This window comes from Abrus precatorius, unplaced genomic scaffold (genome assembly GCF_003935025.1).
Source record: "Abrus precatorius isolate BTA unplaced genomic scaffold, Abrus_2018 Scaffold2, whole genome shotgun sequence".
Lineage (NCBI taxonomy): Eukaryota > Viridiplantae > Streptophyta > Magnoliopsida > Fabales > Fabaceae > Abrus > Abrus precatorius.
In genome coordinates this window covers 30,480,784-30,495,560 of record NW_020874362.1, presented here as the reverse complement: position 1 = coordinate 30,495,560, position 14,777 = coordinate 30,480,784, and the positions used below count along the sequence as shown (strand labels likewise).

Genomic DNA, 14,777 nt, shown 5'->3' with positions numbered 1-14,777 from the left:
GGTCCAGTTTCTTCTCTTGTGGGTTATAAATTCTCACTTCAGACAGACATCCCCAAATGTGTATGTCATAAACTAGGTTTCTAACATTTGAACAATTCAAAAGGTGTCTTTGAACAGCCTTAGTTAGAATTCTATTTAATATATACACAGCCTTACATTGCTCTTTATGCTTCTCACCATGTCCATTAAAGTTTGATTCCTTCTTTTTGCCACACCATTCTAATTCGGAGAACTAGGCAAGTGTACTGGGCAACAATCCCATGTTCTTGAAGGAATTTCACAAATGAATCAGGTGCTTGTCCATTCTTTGTATATATTCCATAGTATTCTCCACCTCTATCTGATCTCACAATCTTAATTTGCTTTCCACATTGTAGCTCTACTTCAACCTTGAAAACCTTAAAGGCATCTAAAGCTTCATCTCTAGAACGAAGCAAGTAAAGATAAATATATTATGAGTAATCATTTATGAAGGTGATAAAATATCTCGGACTACTCGCGTCCATGTTTGGACAACAAATATATGTATATATGATCTCTAACAAGTTTGAACTCTTCTTGGCACTAGTTGTAGACTTGTTAGTTTGCTTACCCTTAATGCAATCCACACAATTCTTGAAATCAGTAAAGTCTTAAAGCACTAAGTACTCCTTCATTTACTAATCGCTTAATTCTCTCAATGGAGATGTGTCCCAATCTTTGATGCCACAACATAGAGGATTCCTCATTCACAACACATTGTTTTAAACTAGCAGTAACATGCATAGAATTATAAGCGGCATTATTTTACAAAGTAATAGAATAAAGATCATCACATAGTTTGCCAAAATCAACAATTTCATATTTACTTAATAAAGTAAAACTAGAGTCTGAAAAATTAAAGGAAAAATCCAAAGGTGCAAGTCTTGAAATTGAAATCAAATTCTTAGAAAAACTAAGAATATAAAATATCTTTTCTAAATTCAAAAAAAGTCACTACTTAAAGTTAAACTACACGTCCCAACAGTCTCCATATGTAAACTTATCTTACTCCCTGAGTAGATGCATTACTCACTTCCCACTAGCTTCCTTAGGTTTTGCATAACCTGCAAGGTATTACAAACATAAATTGTAGGACCAGAATCAATCCACCATGTGTTATGATTAATACTAACCATATAGATTCATAACAAACCAAAGCAAATGGATTACCTTTCTTGTCCAACCAAATCTTGAATTTTAGTCAATCTTTCTTCATGTGTCCTTTCTTTAAAAAAAAAAAAACACTTTGACTCTTTCGTTATGTTCGATTGAACAAGAATCTTTTCCTTGTGATTAACTTGATTCTTTTTACTCCTCACAGAGGTAGTCAAGTTCACCCTCTTTCTCTCTTCCATTAGTAACCTTTCCTCTTCTTGAGCACACATGTATGTTATAAGAGATCTTAAAAGGGACATATTGATGAGGCAATGTCCACAAAATATAGTGCACCAATAAGAAATCAGACATAGTAACCTCCAAGGCTTTCAGTTGAGTCACTATATCCTTATGCGCATGATATGATCACGCACTCCTCTAATATCAGTGAGCTTCATGGATGAAAATTGCATTATAAGGATGCTGGCAAGAGATTTATCAGAAGTAGTAAATTGTTCATCAATGGCCTTCAATAAATTCTTGACTTTATCATGCTGATCGATAGAATCCCAAATACTGGCAGAAAGGTTGGTCTTTATGAAAGTCATGAAAAGACAATTGGACCTCTCTCACTTTTCATAAAGATCAACTGCATTTTGGAGTGTTGGTCTCAGTTATAGCCGGTGGTTCGTCCTTTCTAATACCATAATCAATGTCCATTCAATCCAAATGAAGAAGAATTCTCTTCTTCTAGATCTTATAATTGTCACCCTTTAACTCGGAGATATCATATTTAATATTAGAAATACTCATAAATTGAGAAACTGCAAAGTTCAAAATACCACATGTTTATCATCATAATTTGAGGATAAAATAAATATCATGTTTCACCAATGCAAACATGCTTTAATTTATGAATCTAGTGCATAAAACTTGCCTGTGAACCAAAGTCCTATTCAATCAGACTCATTATATATCTTTGTGATGAAACTATCAAATTATGTTCCCTTTCTTAACTCCTGTGAGTAGATTTAGAAATATAATCCAATATTTCATCTTAATTAATCATATAAATGCAATAAAATTCTTGTGGATAGATCTTATCAAATTACATACAATCAATTATAATTAATGTAACTTTAAAGGCTATAGACATAATTTTAATTAATTAAAGATGTTGTGACTACTTTCCAATTCATTAAAATTACATTAATCACCAAACATTAAATTTTTCTCCAAAAGGCCAAATGTTAGCATTAATATCAAATAAACTAGACATAAAAATTTGCATGAACTAAGTAATATGTGCAAAACATGTCCAAAATAACAATATAAATCAATAATGTCATGCCAAACAGTTTTTGAGAGAGGATATATGGTTTTCATATATGTCGTTCTATGTTCGAATCTATCCAGGATCAGTTTTGATTTTTGGTTTGATTCAAACAGAAAGGCAATGCTAACCACAAAGCTAAGTGCTATTTCATGTTATTTATTGACATTCAAAAATATGTATTCGCATATTTGTCAGTAGCAGAAAACATGCAAAACGATGAAAAAGTCTGCATTCCAATCATCTTTAACTTCCAATCGAGTTCAGTTTGACCTATTCGTGACTCGCAAACTCGATTTCAAAAAATCCAACATTTTCAATATGCATTAAATGCGAGAAAAACATTATCATATTTCTAGCGATTTTAAACTAGTAAAAAAATTTAAATCAAATTTCTAGCGATTTAGAGAGCATTTGTGGCAATATTTAATTAGTAAAATTATGTGATTTTAAACTGCCAAAAATGCTTTTAAAAATGCCACAACCTCTTTCACCGATTACCCATGTCACCTCCTAGTAAGTGTCTCATTTCAAATTAACTCAACACATAAGATGTGACATATGTCATCTCTTAGCTCAACATCCCAAGATGTAAAACATGTCATTCCCTAGGTGAGTGACGGATTAGTTCAACTATCAGTAACTACATATGTACCTTTTTATGGCCAAGTGTATTTTATAAATTGAAGCAACTTTAATATGTTGGTCATTTCTCTTTGTAATAATGTGTTGATATAACATTATAGCTTAGTGGAAGAAAATTTAAGAAAGAAGCATTTGCAGTATAAATAAGTGCACTAACAAAGTATGAATTTCTAGCAACATTAATGACAAATTGACTAAATAAAATAGCCTAACTATTTCACATGTTAAATGCTCCTTTACTTCATTATTAAATATCTATTCTAGTAAGTAAAACAACTTGCATAAGCTCTGCTTTTTCATTAGCCTCTCAAGTCATGTTGTCTCATATTATTTGACACTTTTGAACAAACACCAATCTTATCTCCTTTTTTTTCTTAACAAATAAGATCTCATTCTAAAGTATGAACTTTATAAGTTCTTTCACAATAGTTACAATGTCAACTTATATTTCCTTCTCCTTCTTTATTATTTTACAACACAATTACAAAATTTAAAGGGAAGAATCACTTTAACTTTTTCACACATATATTTAGAAGTCAAAGATGTAGCTAAATTATATGTTCCACTTCTAAACTCACTCATTGATTACTATGAATCCATCTATAATTATAATAGAATTAACATTCAATAAAAAAATTACTATACATTTTTTATTTACTATAATATTATAATCTATATTAAAAATTAAAAGCTAAAAAATTCAAAACAAAACATATTTATAATATATATTAGTATTTGTGCAATATAATTATATATTAATATTATAAAAATAAAAACTAAAAAGATAACTTTGACTCACTAAATAAAAAAGAATAGCAAAATGTAAGCATCAAGCAACATAGATAACAGTGAAATCACATGCCAAAATATGTATAAAAAGAGTAAAAAAGTTTGCATGCAAAAACATATATCATCAAAGCAACAAAGTCCACAAGCATAAACGCATATCAAAAGAGCATGAGTCCACAAGGAGAGACACATATAAGAAGAACAACAGAGTTTGCAAGCAAAGCACATAATGATGAATGGAGCATACAAGGATGATTATATTATTATATTTATAATTGAAAAATAAACAAAAAATGGAAATTTGAAAATCAAAGAAAAAATAGAAAAATAGAAAGTTTAATTAATAGAACGCGTGTTTCCATCCATCGTAGGGCTAATTAGTGATCAATTTTAAGCTAGTTTTCTTCAATCCGACTTAACTTATAATAAATTTATCTCATACATTTGCACCATTTTTTGAGTTGGTGGTTAAGGATTATATATAAGTAAGTATAAACAATAATGAGCCTTTCATGCTAAGACCATTTTTTGGATCTACTAGAGAAAAAAAAAACTTATATTCTTTTTTTATATATATATTTTTGCAAACTAAATGCAAAAATAACACTTAAAATTATACATTTACAATGAGAAAAATAAAGCAGACCTAACCCAATCATGTTAAATTGTTAATGCATTATACATATCTTAATCCTATTAATACATCATTATACATGTCATAAAAAAAAATTGGTAGAAATTAAAACCTAAACATAATGATAGGCAAAATCTTATTTTCAAAAATTGTGTCAACACCAAGGACTCATCATTTCAAGAATATCCATTCAATCAATAGGAAATTAAAACTTGTGTTAGCCATCAAGCATCATTGAACCAGATTAATAGAACATAAAAAATCTCATATTAACATCATTGAGTTAAAAGAAAAAAGTAGATTAAAAGCATAGTACAAATTGAAATAAGAAATTAAAACATGTCTCAATCATCAGGAATCATTAAACTAGATAAATATATCACAGTAAATCTCATACCACAATCATTTAATTAGGGGGAAAAAACTTTGTTCAACCATTCCAACATCATTCATTTAGACAAATAGAAAACAAATATCTCAATTCACGATAATTGATTTTAGAAAAACAAAGAACATGACTAAAAGAGTAAAATCTAACTTAAGCCAAAATATTTCTTAGCCATCAAACATTATTGAATCAGAAAAATAGAACATAAGATATCTCATTCCACCACCATCATTGAATTGAAAAAAAAAACAAAAAAAGAAGATTAAATGAGTAGCATCTAACTTAGGAAATAACAACATTTCTTGGTCATTCAACATCAGTGAATCAAAAATATATACTGCAAAACTTCAATCAAAGGAAAAAGAAAAACTATATTATTATAATAATAATATTATATGATAAATTTAGTAATATATTAAAACCTAAAATCGAAAAAAAAAAAAAAGAACATAAGCGAGAGAAAGACCATAAAAAAAAGGTGAAAAAATCCCTTACCTTTCTCTATTCATGTCATCTTGGACCTTAATCTTCATTGTCAATGGCTCAACATAACTAAAACGTGCAAAATAAAAAATAAAAAAAGAATAGTTTTAGACAATCGAAGAGTAAACCATAAACTAAAAATTAGAAATATTAACAAAAACAATATGAAAATAAAACTCTAAAGGACTAACATAACTTACCAATTCTTTGGCTCATTAGCAAAATCTCTAACAAAGGTATGATTTATGTTTTTTTATAGGTAGGAGAACTTAGTAACAAAGAATGGTGTCTAAGATCGAGATATAAGAAGAGGAAAAGAAAGATCAATGTCAATGATGAAACAAAACAAAAGGGCATACCATTGTGATTGTCTCAATGATAAGAAATTTATAGAAAATAAAACAAAAGATAGAGGAAAACACAAAAGCTAAGTGAGACACTGAGAATTGAGAAGGAGAAGAAGGCTAGAAAGGGACAAAAGTTGGTACAGTTGGTGGTTGAAGAAGTGACATAGTGCAAAAGTTCAGGGTAGAAACAATGAAAGACAATGAGTGACTTGCGAGACATAAAGACAGAAAAGGAAGACATGTCTTCTAAGAGAAGCAACACTTTGCAAAAAGGTGCAAAGATGGTATAGGGTAGGGACTAGGGAAGGAGATTAGAGTTAAGTTTTCAAGGGTTAAAAAAATTGTGTTTTATATAACCTATTTGGTCAAGTTCAAGTACTGGTGGCTTGTAATTTTTAAACTCAAGATCAATCATAACAACCCAAATGAAATCATTCTCATTTACTGTAAAAATTGGAACCATTACTCACCTGCCCAATTGATCAATTAGACCTTCAGATCCAACGGTTTTGGTTGAGTTCAGTTTCCAAGCGCAAGCTTAATCCATCGCACTCTCTTATACTTGAAACCAATATCGATTTTCTTAATAGGTACGGTATGTATTCTTGCGTATCTACATTTAATACATATTATTAAATTATATCATATATCATTTCTAATAAGAGAACAACTAATAAGATTATTAAAATTTTCCATTAGCAATGTATTATTGGTTTGTTTAGTTGTCTATCTTTCATGATGAATTTGCTTTCATTCATCATCTTTTGATTCATTATAAATAATATGATGAACTTCACTTTGTTTCTTTTATGGATAATCTTCTCTAAAGAAAGATGAAGAACATGAAAAAAAAAAAAAACTCTTAAAATTAGTGACTTATTTAAGTTTGTCACATTGTAGAATATTTTTTCACACACTACTAAATACTCATTCTAGAAATTAAGCTCTAATATTAATAAAAAATATATAAGAACACAAAAAAAGTCTAAATTGTGTGTGAGATATATAAGTTGTACAACAATGAATAAAATTGCAAAAGTAATTATATAATGTAACATATGATTTTATAGATAACTAAAAAATTGCACCATTTCAAACAAAATAATTTTATATTTTTTAAATCATAAAAAATATTTTCTATTTATTATAATTAATCTTGATAAACCATAAAAAAATATTAATATTTTTTAGTTATGTTTAATATTTTATAAGTTTCAATATTTGTGATAAAAGCTATTTTCAAAAATAAAAAATTTATATATGGCCGAATAATTTATCAAAACTATTTTTATTAAATTAGTGAAATGAATGTCTTATGTCTCTCCGTTATAAACATGTGGTGGCATGACTTTTGTTTTTACTTAACTCACTGTGACACGACATCTTCATGTGAATAATTTAAAAAAGAAAGGGAAGTATCAACCTATCAAATTTTAGAATCCATGACTATAATAAACAATTATTTAAGACATCCTAAGATTGCTTCATTTAGTCTCAAGAAGAAGATTACCAAAATCCCCGTGTTAAAATAAAAGAACCAATGTATAAGCCAATGTATAAACCATTGCCATGTACGATACGCTAATAAATCTTCAACATTGTTACCATTAAAAGTACATTTAACCTTAAAAAATGAATACTATTAAATTATATTATTTTAGTGAATTGTCAGAAAATTGAAATGTCATTGTTGTTGGATTAGCGGGTGCAGTCAGGAGGGTGAGTTGGATGTTTCAAATAGTAAATACAATTATTTATTATTTCTTTCATTTTCTGTAGCCCCACGCTTCTACTGCTAATGCTAATTCTATGCTATCAATATCATAAACGCCACTCCCATCCTGCCACTCCATTCGTTTCCTTTATTTATTTATTTTTTTTATATTAAGGATATGTTTCAAAACTTCATTTTATTAACATAAGTCTTACAATTCAGTTTAACTTTCAAAAATAGTAATTTATTTATTTTAAAAATTTATTATATTTTTAATTAATAAATATTATTGTTAATAAAAAGTAATAATTAATGTTAATATCTTTTAAGAAAATTAATTGAAATATACTGATTCTCTTATATTGATTACTCTAAAACTTGTTTGTAATGTAATTTTATTTTTTCAAAATTTTAAAATAATTTATATTGTGTTTAAAATTGATGTTTCTAAGGAAGATAAGAGAATTTTAAATTTTCATTTTGATTTTTTTCCGTAAAGTTTTTAATCGTGTTTAGTATGTTTAAGGACATTAATAATTTCCATTTATATACACTTAAAATTTAAATTCATCATTAAATTAATTAATTTTGTAATAATTAAAATTCTGGTCTGCGCTCTACGATTTAAACGCCCTTTGGAATTATCACCTGCTTTATAAACTCCCTAAACTCATTTCTTTTATCTCACTCCTTCTCTTCCCTATATTCTCTCAATAGAAAAGAAAAGAACGGAAAAGAAAAAGAAAAGAGAGAGTGTAGGTAAAGAGAGGACATTCACACAGCAAAAGCAACAACAGCACCAGAAACGGTTGGTTCACAGATCTGGGAGAAGAAGATGGGTCACAACCAGAACCAGAGATCGCTGATCTACGCCTTCGTTTCTCGTGGAACTGTGATTCTCGCTGAGTACACTGAATTCAGCGGCAACTTCAATTCCATCGCGTTTCAGTGCCTTCAGAAGCTTCCAGCTTCCAACAACAAATTCACTTACAACTGTGACGGCCACACCTTCAATTACCTCGTCGACAATGGCTTCAGTTCGTATTCTTCGCCCGATCTAAGCAAAATCTATTAAGGATTGATTGTTTAACTTGTGGAACGGAGATTTACACGTTTTTCAATGTAGAAAACCACGGTTAGAACTCAGTTTTTCCAAAGCGAAAAATAAATTGCTTTCCGTGAGCAAAACAGGCTCGTGAACGTGCTACTTTAACGCCGTTATAACGGTTTATATGAATGAAATTCGTGTTTTTACGATTTTTCATTAGATGCTAATTTTGGCTGTTTTGGAGTGTTGGGAAATGAATGTGTCGCTCACGCTCGTGTTTTGGATGTTATGTTTGTAGCGTATTGTGTTGTTGCGGATGAATCGGTTGGAAGACAGGTGCCTGTGGCTTTTCTAGAGCGTGTGAAGGATGATTTTGTTGCCAAATATGGCGGTGGAAAGGCTGCTACAGCTGCTACTAACAGCCTCAATAAGGAATTTGGGTATTGGCTTTGTGTTTGTTATATGAGCTTAATGGTGGAGGGTTTGTTGTGATTTGTGTTTTTTTAAGGGGAGATCATGTTGTGTACTCTGTTTTTTACTTGCTGTAGACCAAAACTGAAGGAACACATGCAGTACTGTATTGAGCACCCTGAAGAGATAAGCAAGCTTGCGAAGGTGAAAGCTCAGGTTTCTGAAGTTAAAGGTGTCATGATGGAGAACATTGAAAAGGTAAGTGGGCACATTACTTATTTGGTTTTACTTAAGAGGATGGTACTGCATAAATTGAATAGATCAAGTTGCTTGTTATTGAAAATCACAAGAATCGTTGTCTATAAAAGAAAGTATGATGGTGGTTGTGTCTAAAATTTTTTATACTGACAAAGACAACAGAACTGAAACTGGATCTTTGAGAAAACGACAAAATGTAAAACATGTAAATACTTAATCCTTGTTCATGAGACCATTAATTAGTCTGGCCAGTATTTTATCAAATTCAGATTTGTACTCATGCTGTATTTATACACAGGAGTCAGTAATTGTTGTTAGAATTGCTTCTTGCATGGTTAGAATGGCACGATTCAGTATGATTCAACAAAACTAGTAATTCATATCACGTGATGAATCTTAGACAACTTTGAATCATCAGATACATGTGTGAATCATGACAAGTCTCACAATTCAGTAATTTGTTCTTTTTTCCTTTTAGTGCATTTCTTTTTTCACCGAATTTCATAAAAAAAATTTATAAGCTAAATTGTTTTATAAAAAGAAGTGCTACCAAACATATCTTAATTTGATTATGTTTTCATTCTTATGAAACAGTAACTTTACATAGGGGTTTTTGTGGAATAGACTGGACTAGATCAATTTTGAAGAGAAAAACTACACAGCCCAATCTCAAATTTGTTTTTGTTTTTACCATCCATTGGATTTTATCCTAAAACCAAAACTGATAGGATCCAATTTCACACGTGTTTGATTAGATTGATTCTTAGGTTTTTTTTTTTTTTTGGTTAGAGGACAAAAACCAAATCATATTTGATCTGTTTTACTCATTCTTTAAAAAAATTATTTTTTAATATAAAATTTGAAATTTATTTAATAAAAAATTGAGACAAAGATCAAATTTTAAATTCATGTCAAACTATTAAACAAATAAGTATCTTAAAATAATAAGATGCAATTAAACGATAAGACCATAGACATAAAGAAAAAAAAAAACTAGTAATTTCATATATATATACATGTGTGTGCGCGGGGGGGGGGGATGGAGTTACTTAGGAGTAAGTGAGTAACTCTAACAAGAGTAATAACTCTTTATAAACTTTGAATTTCATCAATCTAACCATTGCATAAAGTGATACAGTCATGTTTATAATGTGTATCAGATTTTAAATAAATCAAACATTTGTAAATATGTAATTTTATAATCATCATTTACTTATTTTTTAAAAATGTTAGACGTTAAAATAAAATTATCCAATGAACTGATACTTAATTTTTTATTTATATGTATTTTGTATACCTAATCTATTCAAGAATCAAGAACTTTTAATTGAAGGGATGGATCATGGAATTCAATACTTGTAGAGAGTTATTACGTGGAGTAATTCTTATGAGTTACTATTGTAACATAATCTCCTCTTATGTATGTGTGTGTTTTATATGCTAATTTTGTAAAGAAAATCATGAATATGCATATTAGTTCAGTTTGGAATGGATCAGATTTGTTTTTAAAATTGAATGTGATCTGATCCAATAAAACAATTCAGTTTTTTGGGTTTTGGGTATTTTTATTTTGGTTTACATTGAATTGAGTCAATTTATGAATACCCCTAATGCTCTCAGTCACTCACTCACTTTATGCATGCTGTTTTGCTGTTCCATTGTTTTGTTTTTGTTCTTTTCAAACAAAGGCTTCAAACAGCCATTCTCTTGCTTTGTACATGCCTTATTTGGCTGTATAATTGCTCTGTTTTACTTCTTTTGAAATAAGGCTTCAGGCATTCAATTTAGGTGGTCTCAAAGGAAAAGAAGAAACAGAAGGAGGATGAAATGCTATTATTTTTGGATATATTACGCATCAAATGTAACTATCCTTCAATGTCCACTATGAATGTGGAGTAGTTTGCTTAGGAATTAGGATGAGCAACCATTTAGAACTATGCTAAGAATTAGGACTTACAGTTTCAGTTAGTTGCTTATGTTATGTTTGATTAGCTTCTCTAAAAGTTGATAGTGAGACTTAATTATGAGTAATGATTTCTTTTTTGAGATTTATGGTTAAATGTACAATGAGCGCTGCACAACATTTAATATATTCCAAACTATTTATCATTGTCTTTGGATCTTACAATTTAATATGGCTTGCTATTCAAAAGTTTGAGTTGTGATTTGCTTTTAAAGTTCTAAAGTACATTTGACCTACTTACAATTGTTACATTTGCTTCTAAACAGAGTTGTGAATCTTACAATTGCTTTGAATATGAATCTTACAATTGTTACATTTTGGACTTGACGTGATTAATGAAATATGTGACTGTAGTTGTGCCAGAAATTGACATGATCCATAGCTGTCATGGCTTTTGGTTTTAGTTCTTGTTAAAATTTTATTTGGTTTTAGTCCTTATATTTAACAAAAAAGCATGTGACTTTAGTTCCTCATTAAGGACTAAAACCACATATCTTTTTGTAATTTTTAGGGACTAGAACCGAATAAAATTTTTATAAGAACTAAAATCAAATGACATGATATTTCTAGGGACTAAATTGTTATTTAAGCCATTGTTTTACTTGAATTTAAAATCCTCAGTATAGCAGTCATCTTGCTATCCCACTATAGCAGTTTTGGGGTGGCCACTCTGCGCTATTATCTGGGACAGATAACTGTGATGTGATTGTGAGCTTTAATTCAATTAGACGTGCAATGTTCTTTTCACCACTAAAGATTAACAAACTGCAGATAAATGAGGGTTCATATGTGTAACTGTAAACTTTTATTGAATTTAAGGAGAAAGATAAATGGGGTTTTAAATTGATATCCAAATAGTTGGCCACCCAACCTGCAAAAAGGATGGTTCATGAAGACGGCAGAAAGTTTGCAACCCAGGTTTCAATTTCCCACATCTGTTGTTTGTTGTCTAGGTTTTGTCAGTATTTGAGTTGAATTGATTTTTTTTATCCGAAACCATTTCAAAGAATCAAAAAGCTTTCATTGCAGCAAGCAGATCTAAGATTGTTGTTTTAATAGCAAATGAAATGGTGGATGGTATTATAGAAGGAATGAATATGTATCTTTGTTGTGGACTTGGATTTTGATGAGGCTTATGATCAAGTGAGTATGCTTTTCATAGATGAGGTTTCTCGGCTTGAAGCACTTTTGATTCTAGAGTGAGAAAGTGAATCCAGATGTCTCTCCATTGATTTTTTTCTTCATGGCTTGCTTTTATGGACAACAAGAAGTTAGGCAAGCGACCCTCTATCTGTTTGTTCAAGTGTTGTTGGTAGGGACCACTAATTTTTTAGTTCAGTTAAGATAATGGTCGCTTGCCTCCAGTTTACTGCTGATACTATTGTCCTCTTCGAATTGACACTTCTGCAATTTGTTTTCCTATCCTAAGTTCTTTGATGGTATAACTTTCTGAACATGAATGACAAAGTATACTGCCTTCTTGATTGGCATCTAAATCATGCGCCTCCAATGTTTTGTTTTTACCTGAAAAGGAATAGAGGTAAGAAAGGAAGGCACAGGAAGGGAATTGTGTTTGGAGGGCAAAAGGAAGGAGTTAACAGAATGGACAGGTGTCATCTGGACATTAAAAAGGGGATTTGAGAAGCAGGTGAAAGGGAAAATATTAAGTAGGGAATATGGGAAAGCGTAGGCCTAGGGAGCAGGGGCAGACTGTGGCATTATACACTTCTGAGTTTCTTTGTTTCCATTACATTTTCTACTTTTTCTTTGTTTTGGTGGTTGTAATTAAAGCACTGTTCTATATGCGTTCTTCCTTCCTATAATACCAGTGAGGATACCGGTTCCTATTTCCTAACACTTCTAATGACTTCTCTTGTATGGAATGTATGTCATCTTTCTTGTAGGGAACTTTTGAATTCACAATTTTAAACTAATTCTGTTTCCCATAATAGTCAGTGGTACTTCATTGTACTTGGGTATGATATTTCAAAGCCATATAAATAATAAGCCAAAATTCATTTATAGCAGTTAATTGTTCTAAACTTCTTCAACTACCAAATGTTTATTCCTCTGCATTCGGCATTCTGAAAGATGATTGAAATTTTGTGCATTTTTATGATATACAAATGAATGAGTTTCTATGTCTTTTTTATGCAATAACAATATACTTCAGACGGTCACACCATAAATGTGCAGCTGAGCTCACACCAGTTATACACATAAGGAGAAAAAGATGTAGTATACATTAATCGGATTGAGATGTCTAATGCGTAAGGACATCTAGTTAGATTATATTGACATGTTCATAATTTAATGTAGGTGCTGGACAGGGGAGAAAAGATAGAGCTTCTGGTTGACAAGACTGAGAATCTTCATCACCAGGTTAGTAGTATGTACTATATGTGCATTGTCTGTTATTGTATATTTGGAAGGTCTTGAAGTTAGGATAAAAGATATTATTCTATGCTTCAGGCCGGATCATTAGTAAGTATGTTCTTGTTCTTTAGGCTTTTGATTTTTGGTTTTCTAGGATGAACTACTACTGTTTGCTATTTAGTTTCTGAAGCATGTCTCTTGATGTTTGATGCCATACTGAGTCTCCTGATAATATCTTCCCACACCTCTCCACATCACAAGAGGAAAAAAGAAAAAAAGGTGGAGGTTGAGGTTGAGGGGGAATAAAAGAAATATTAGTTGTTTTTTCCAAAGCAAACTGTTTCACTTGCTGCTTACTGTTTGCAATTTTGAGGCAGGCACAAGACTTCAGGAATTCGGGGACCAAAATCCGTAGAAAAATGTGGCTGCAAAACATGAAGATAAAGCTGATTGTATTGGCAATTTTGATAGCCCTGATTCTCATAATTGTCCTCTCTGTCTGCCGTGGGTTCAATTGTGGAAAATAAGCACCATTTAACGAGTCATTTTACCTTGTTATTTCGACCTTCTTGTGATTATATATGAGGAAAGATATCGAATGGATGACATGATTTTGTATGTAGTAAAAATATCAGATCCCGTATACTGTTCACTTTTAAGATTTTACAGTATGATACAAGAATGCTTTTGAAAATTTAAATTGGTTGTCTATTGTAGTTTGATTTTCCTTCATTTGACTCATCTTGTCATCATTCTTGCAATTAAGTTCGTTGTTGTCATCTTTTGTTTGAATTTTCACAGCATTTCATTGTAGGCTCAAGTATTTTTCAACTTGACTTTGTATTTCATAAAATCCATTTCTATTTGTGTATGAAATGTAAAATGATATTATGAATTCCACGAGAAAGGATTCGACCAATTTAGTACTCGAATAAATGAGAAGGAACGTTCATCTAGTGATGTTTCTGGTCCAAGTTCCAGAACGGTGAAGAAAGGCAATAAGCGGAACTTTAAGATGTTATCTCCCTTTTATATTATACTATGGTGATCCATGTTAGCATGTTTGACGAGATTGATTACTTAGAAATATTTTTCTTAATTCTCTAGAGAAACGGCCAACAACTCTGGATGTAGGATATTATCGCATTGAGATAAAAAAAAACGGTTGACATAAATATTTGATTCAATATTTATTTGATTTCAGTTGTTATGTTTCGGCTAATAATTATACAAATGTCATCTTATTCTTATTTAGTTGTGTCTTCAATAATT

At 30.5% G+C, this 14,777-nt stretch overlaps 1 protein-coding gene across 2 annotated transcripts; it reads left to right on the top strand.

Annotated features, from left to right (window-relative positions):
- The first annotated feature begins 8,112 nt into the window (after positions 1 to 8,112).
- Positions 8,113 to 14,274, top strand: LOC113857794 (vesicle-associated membrane protein 722-like). 2 transcript variants are annotated; one of them, XM_027489999.1, is made up of 5 exons: positions 8,113 to 8,486; positions 8,796 to 8,937; positions 9,046 to 9,166; positions 13,449 to 13,511; positions 13,883 to 14,274. In XM_027489999.1, exons 1-5 carry the CDS (start codon positions 8,285 to 8,287, stop codon positions 14,030 to 14,032), a joined length of 678 nt encoding a protein of 225 aa, XP_027345800.1. In that variant the 5' UTR covers positions 8,113 to 8,284; the 3' UTR covers positions 14,033 to 14,274. The 2 variants fall into 2 exon arrangements, with proteins under 2 accessions (XP_027345800.1, XP_027345799.1); XM_027489998.1 differs by having other exon boundaries at positions 8,113 to 8,510; positions 13,883 to 14,200.
- The last annotated feature ends 503 nt before the right edge of the window (positions 14,275 to 14,777 follow it).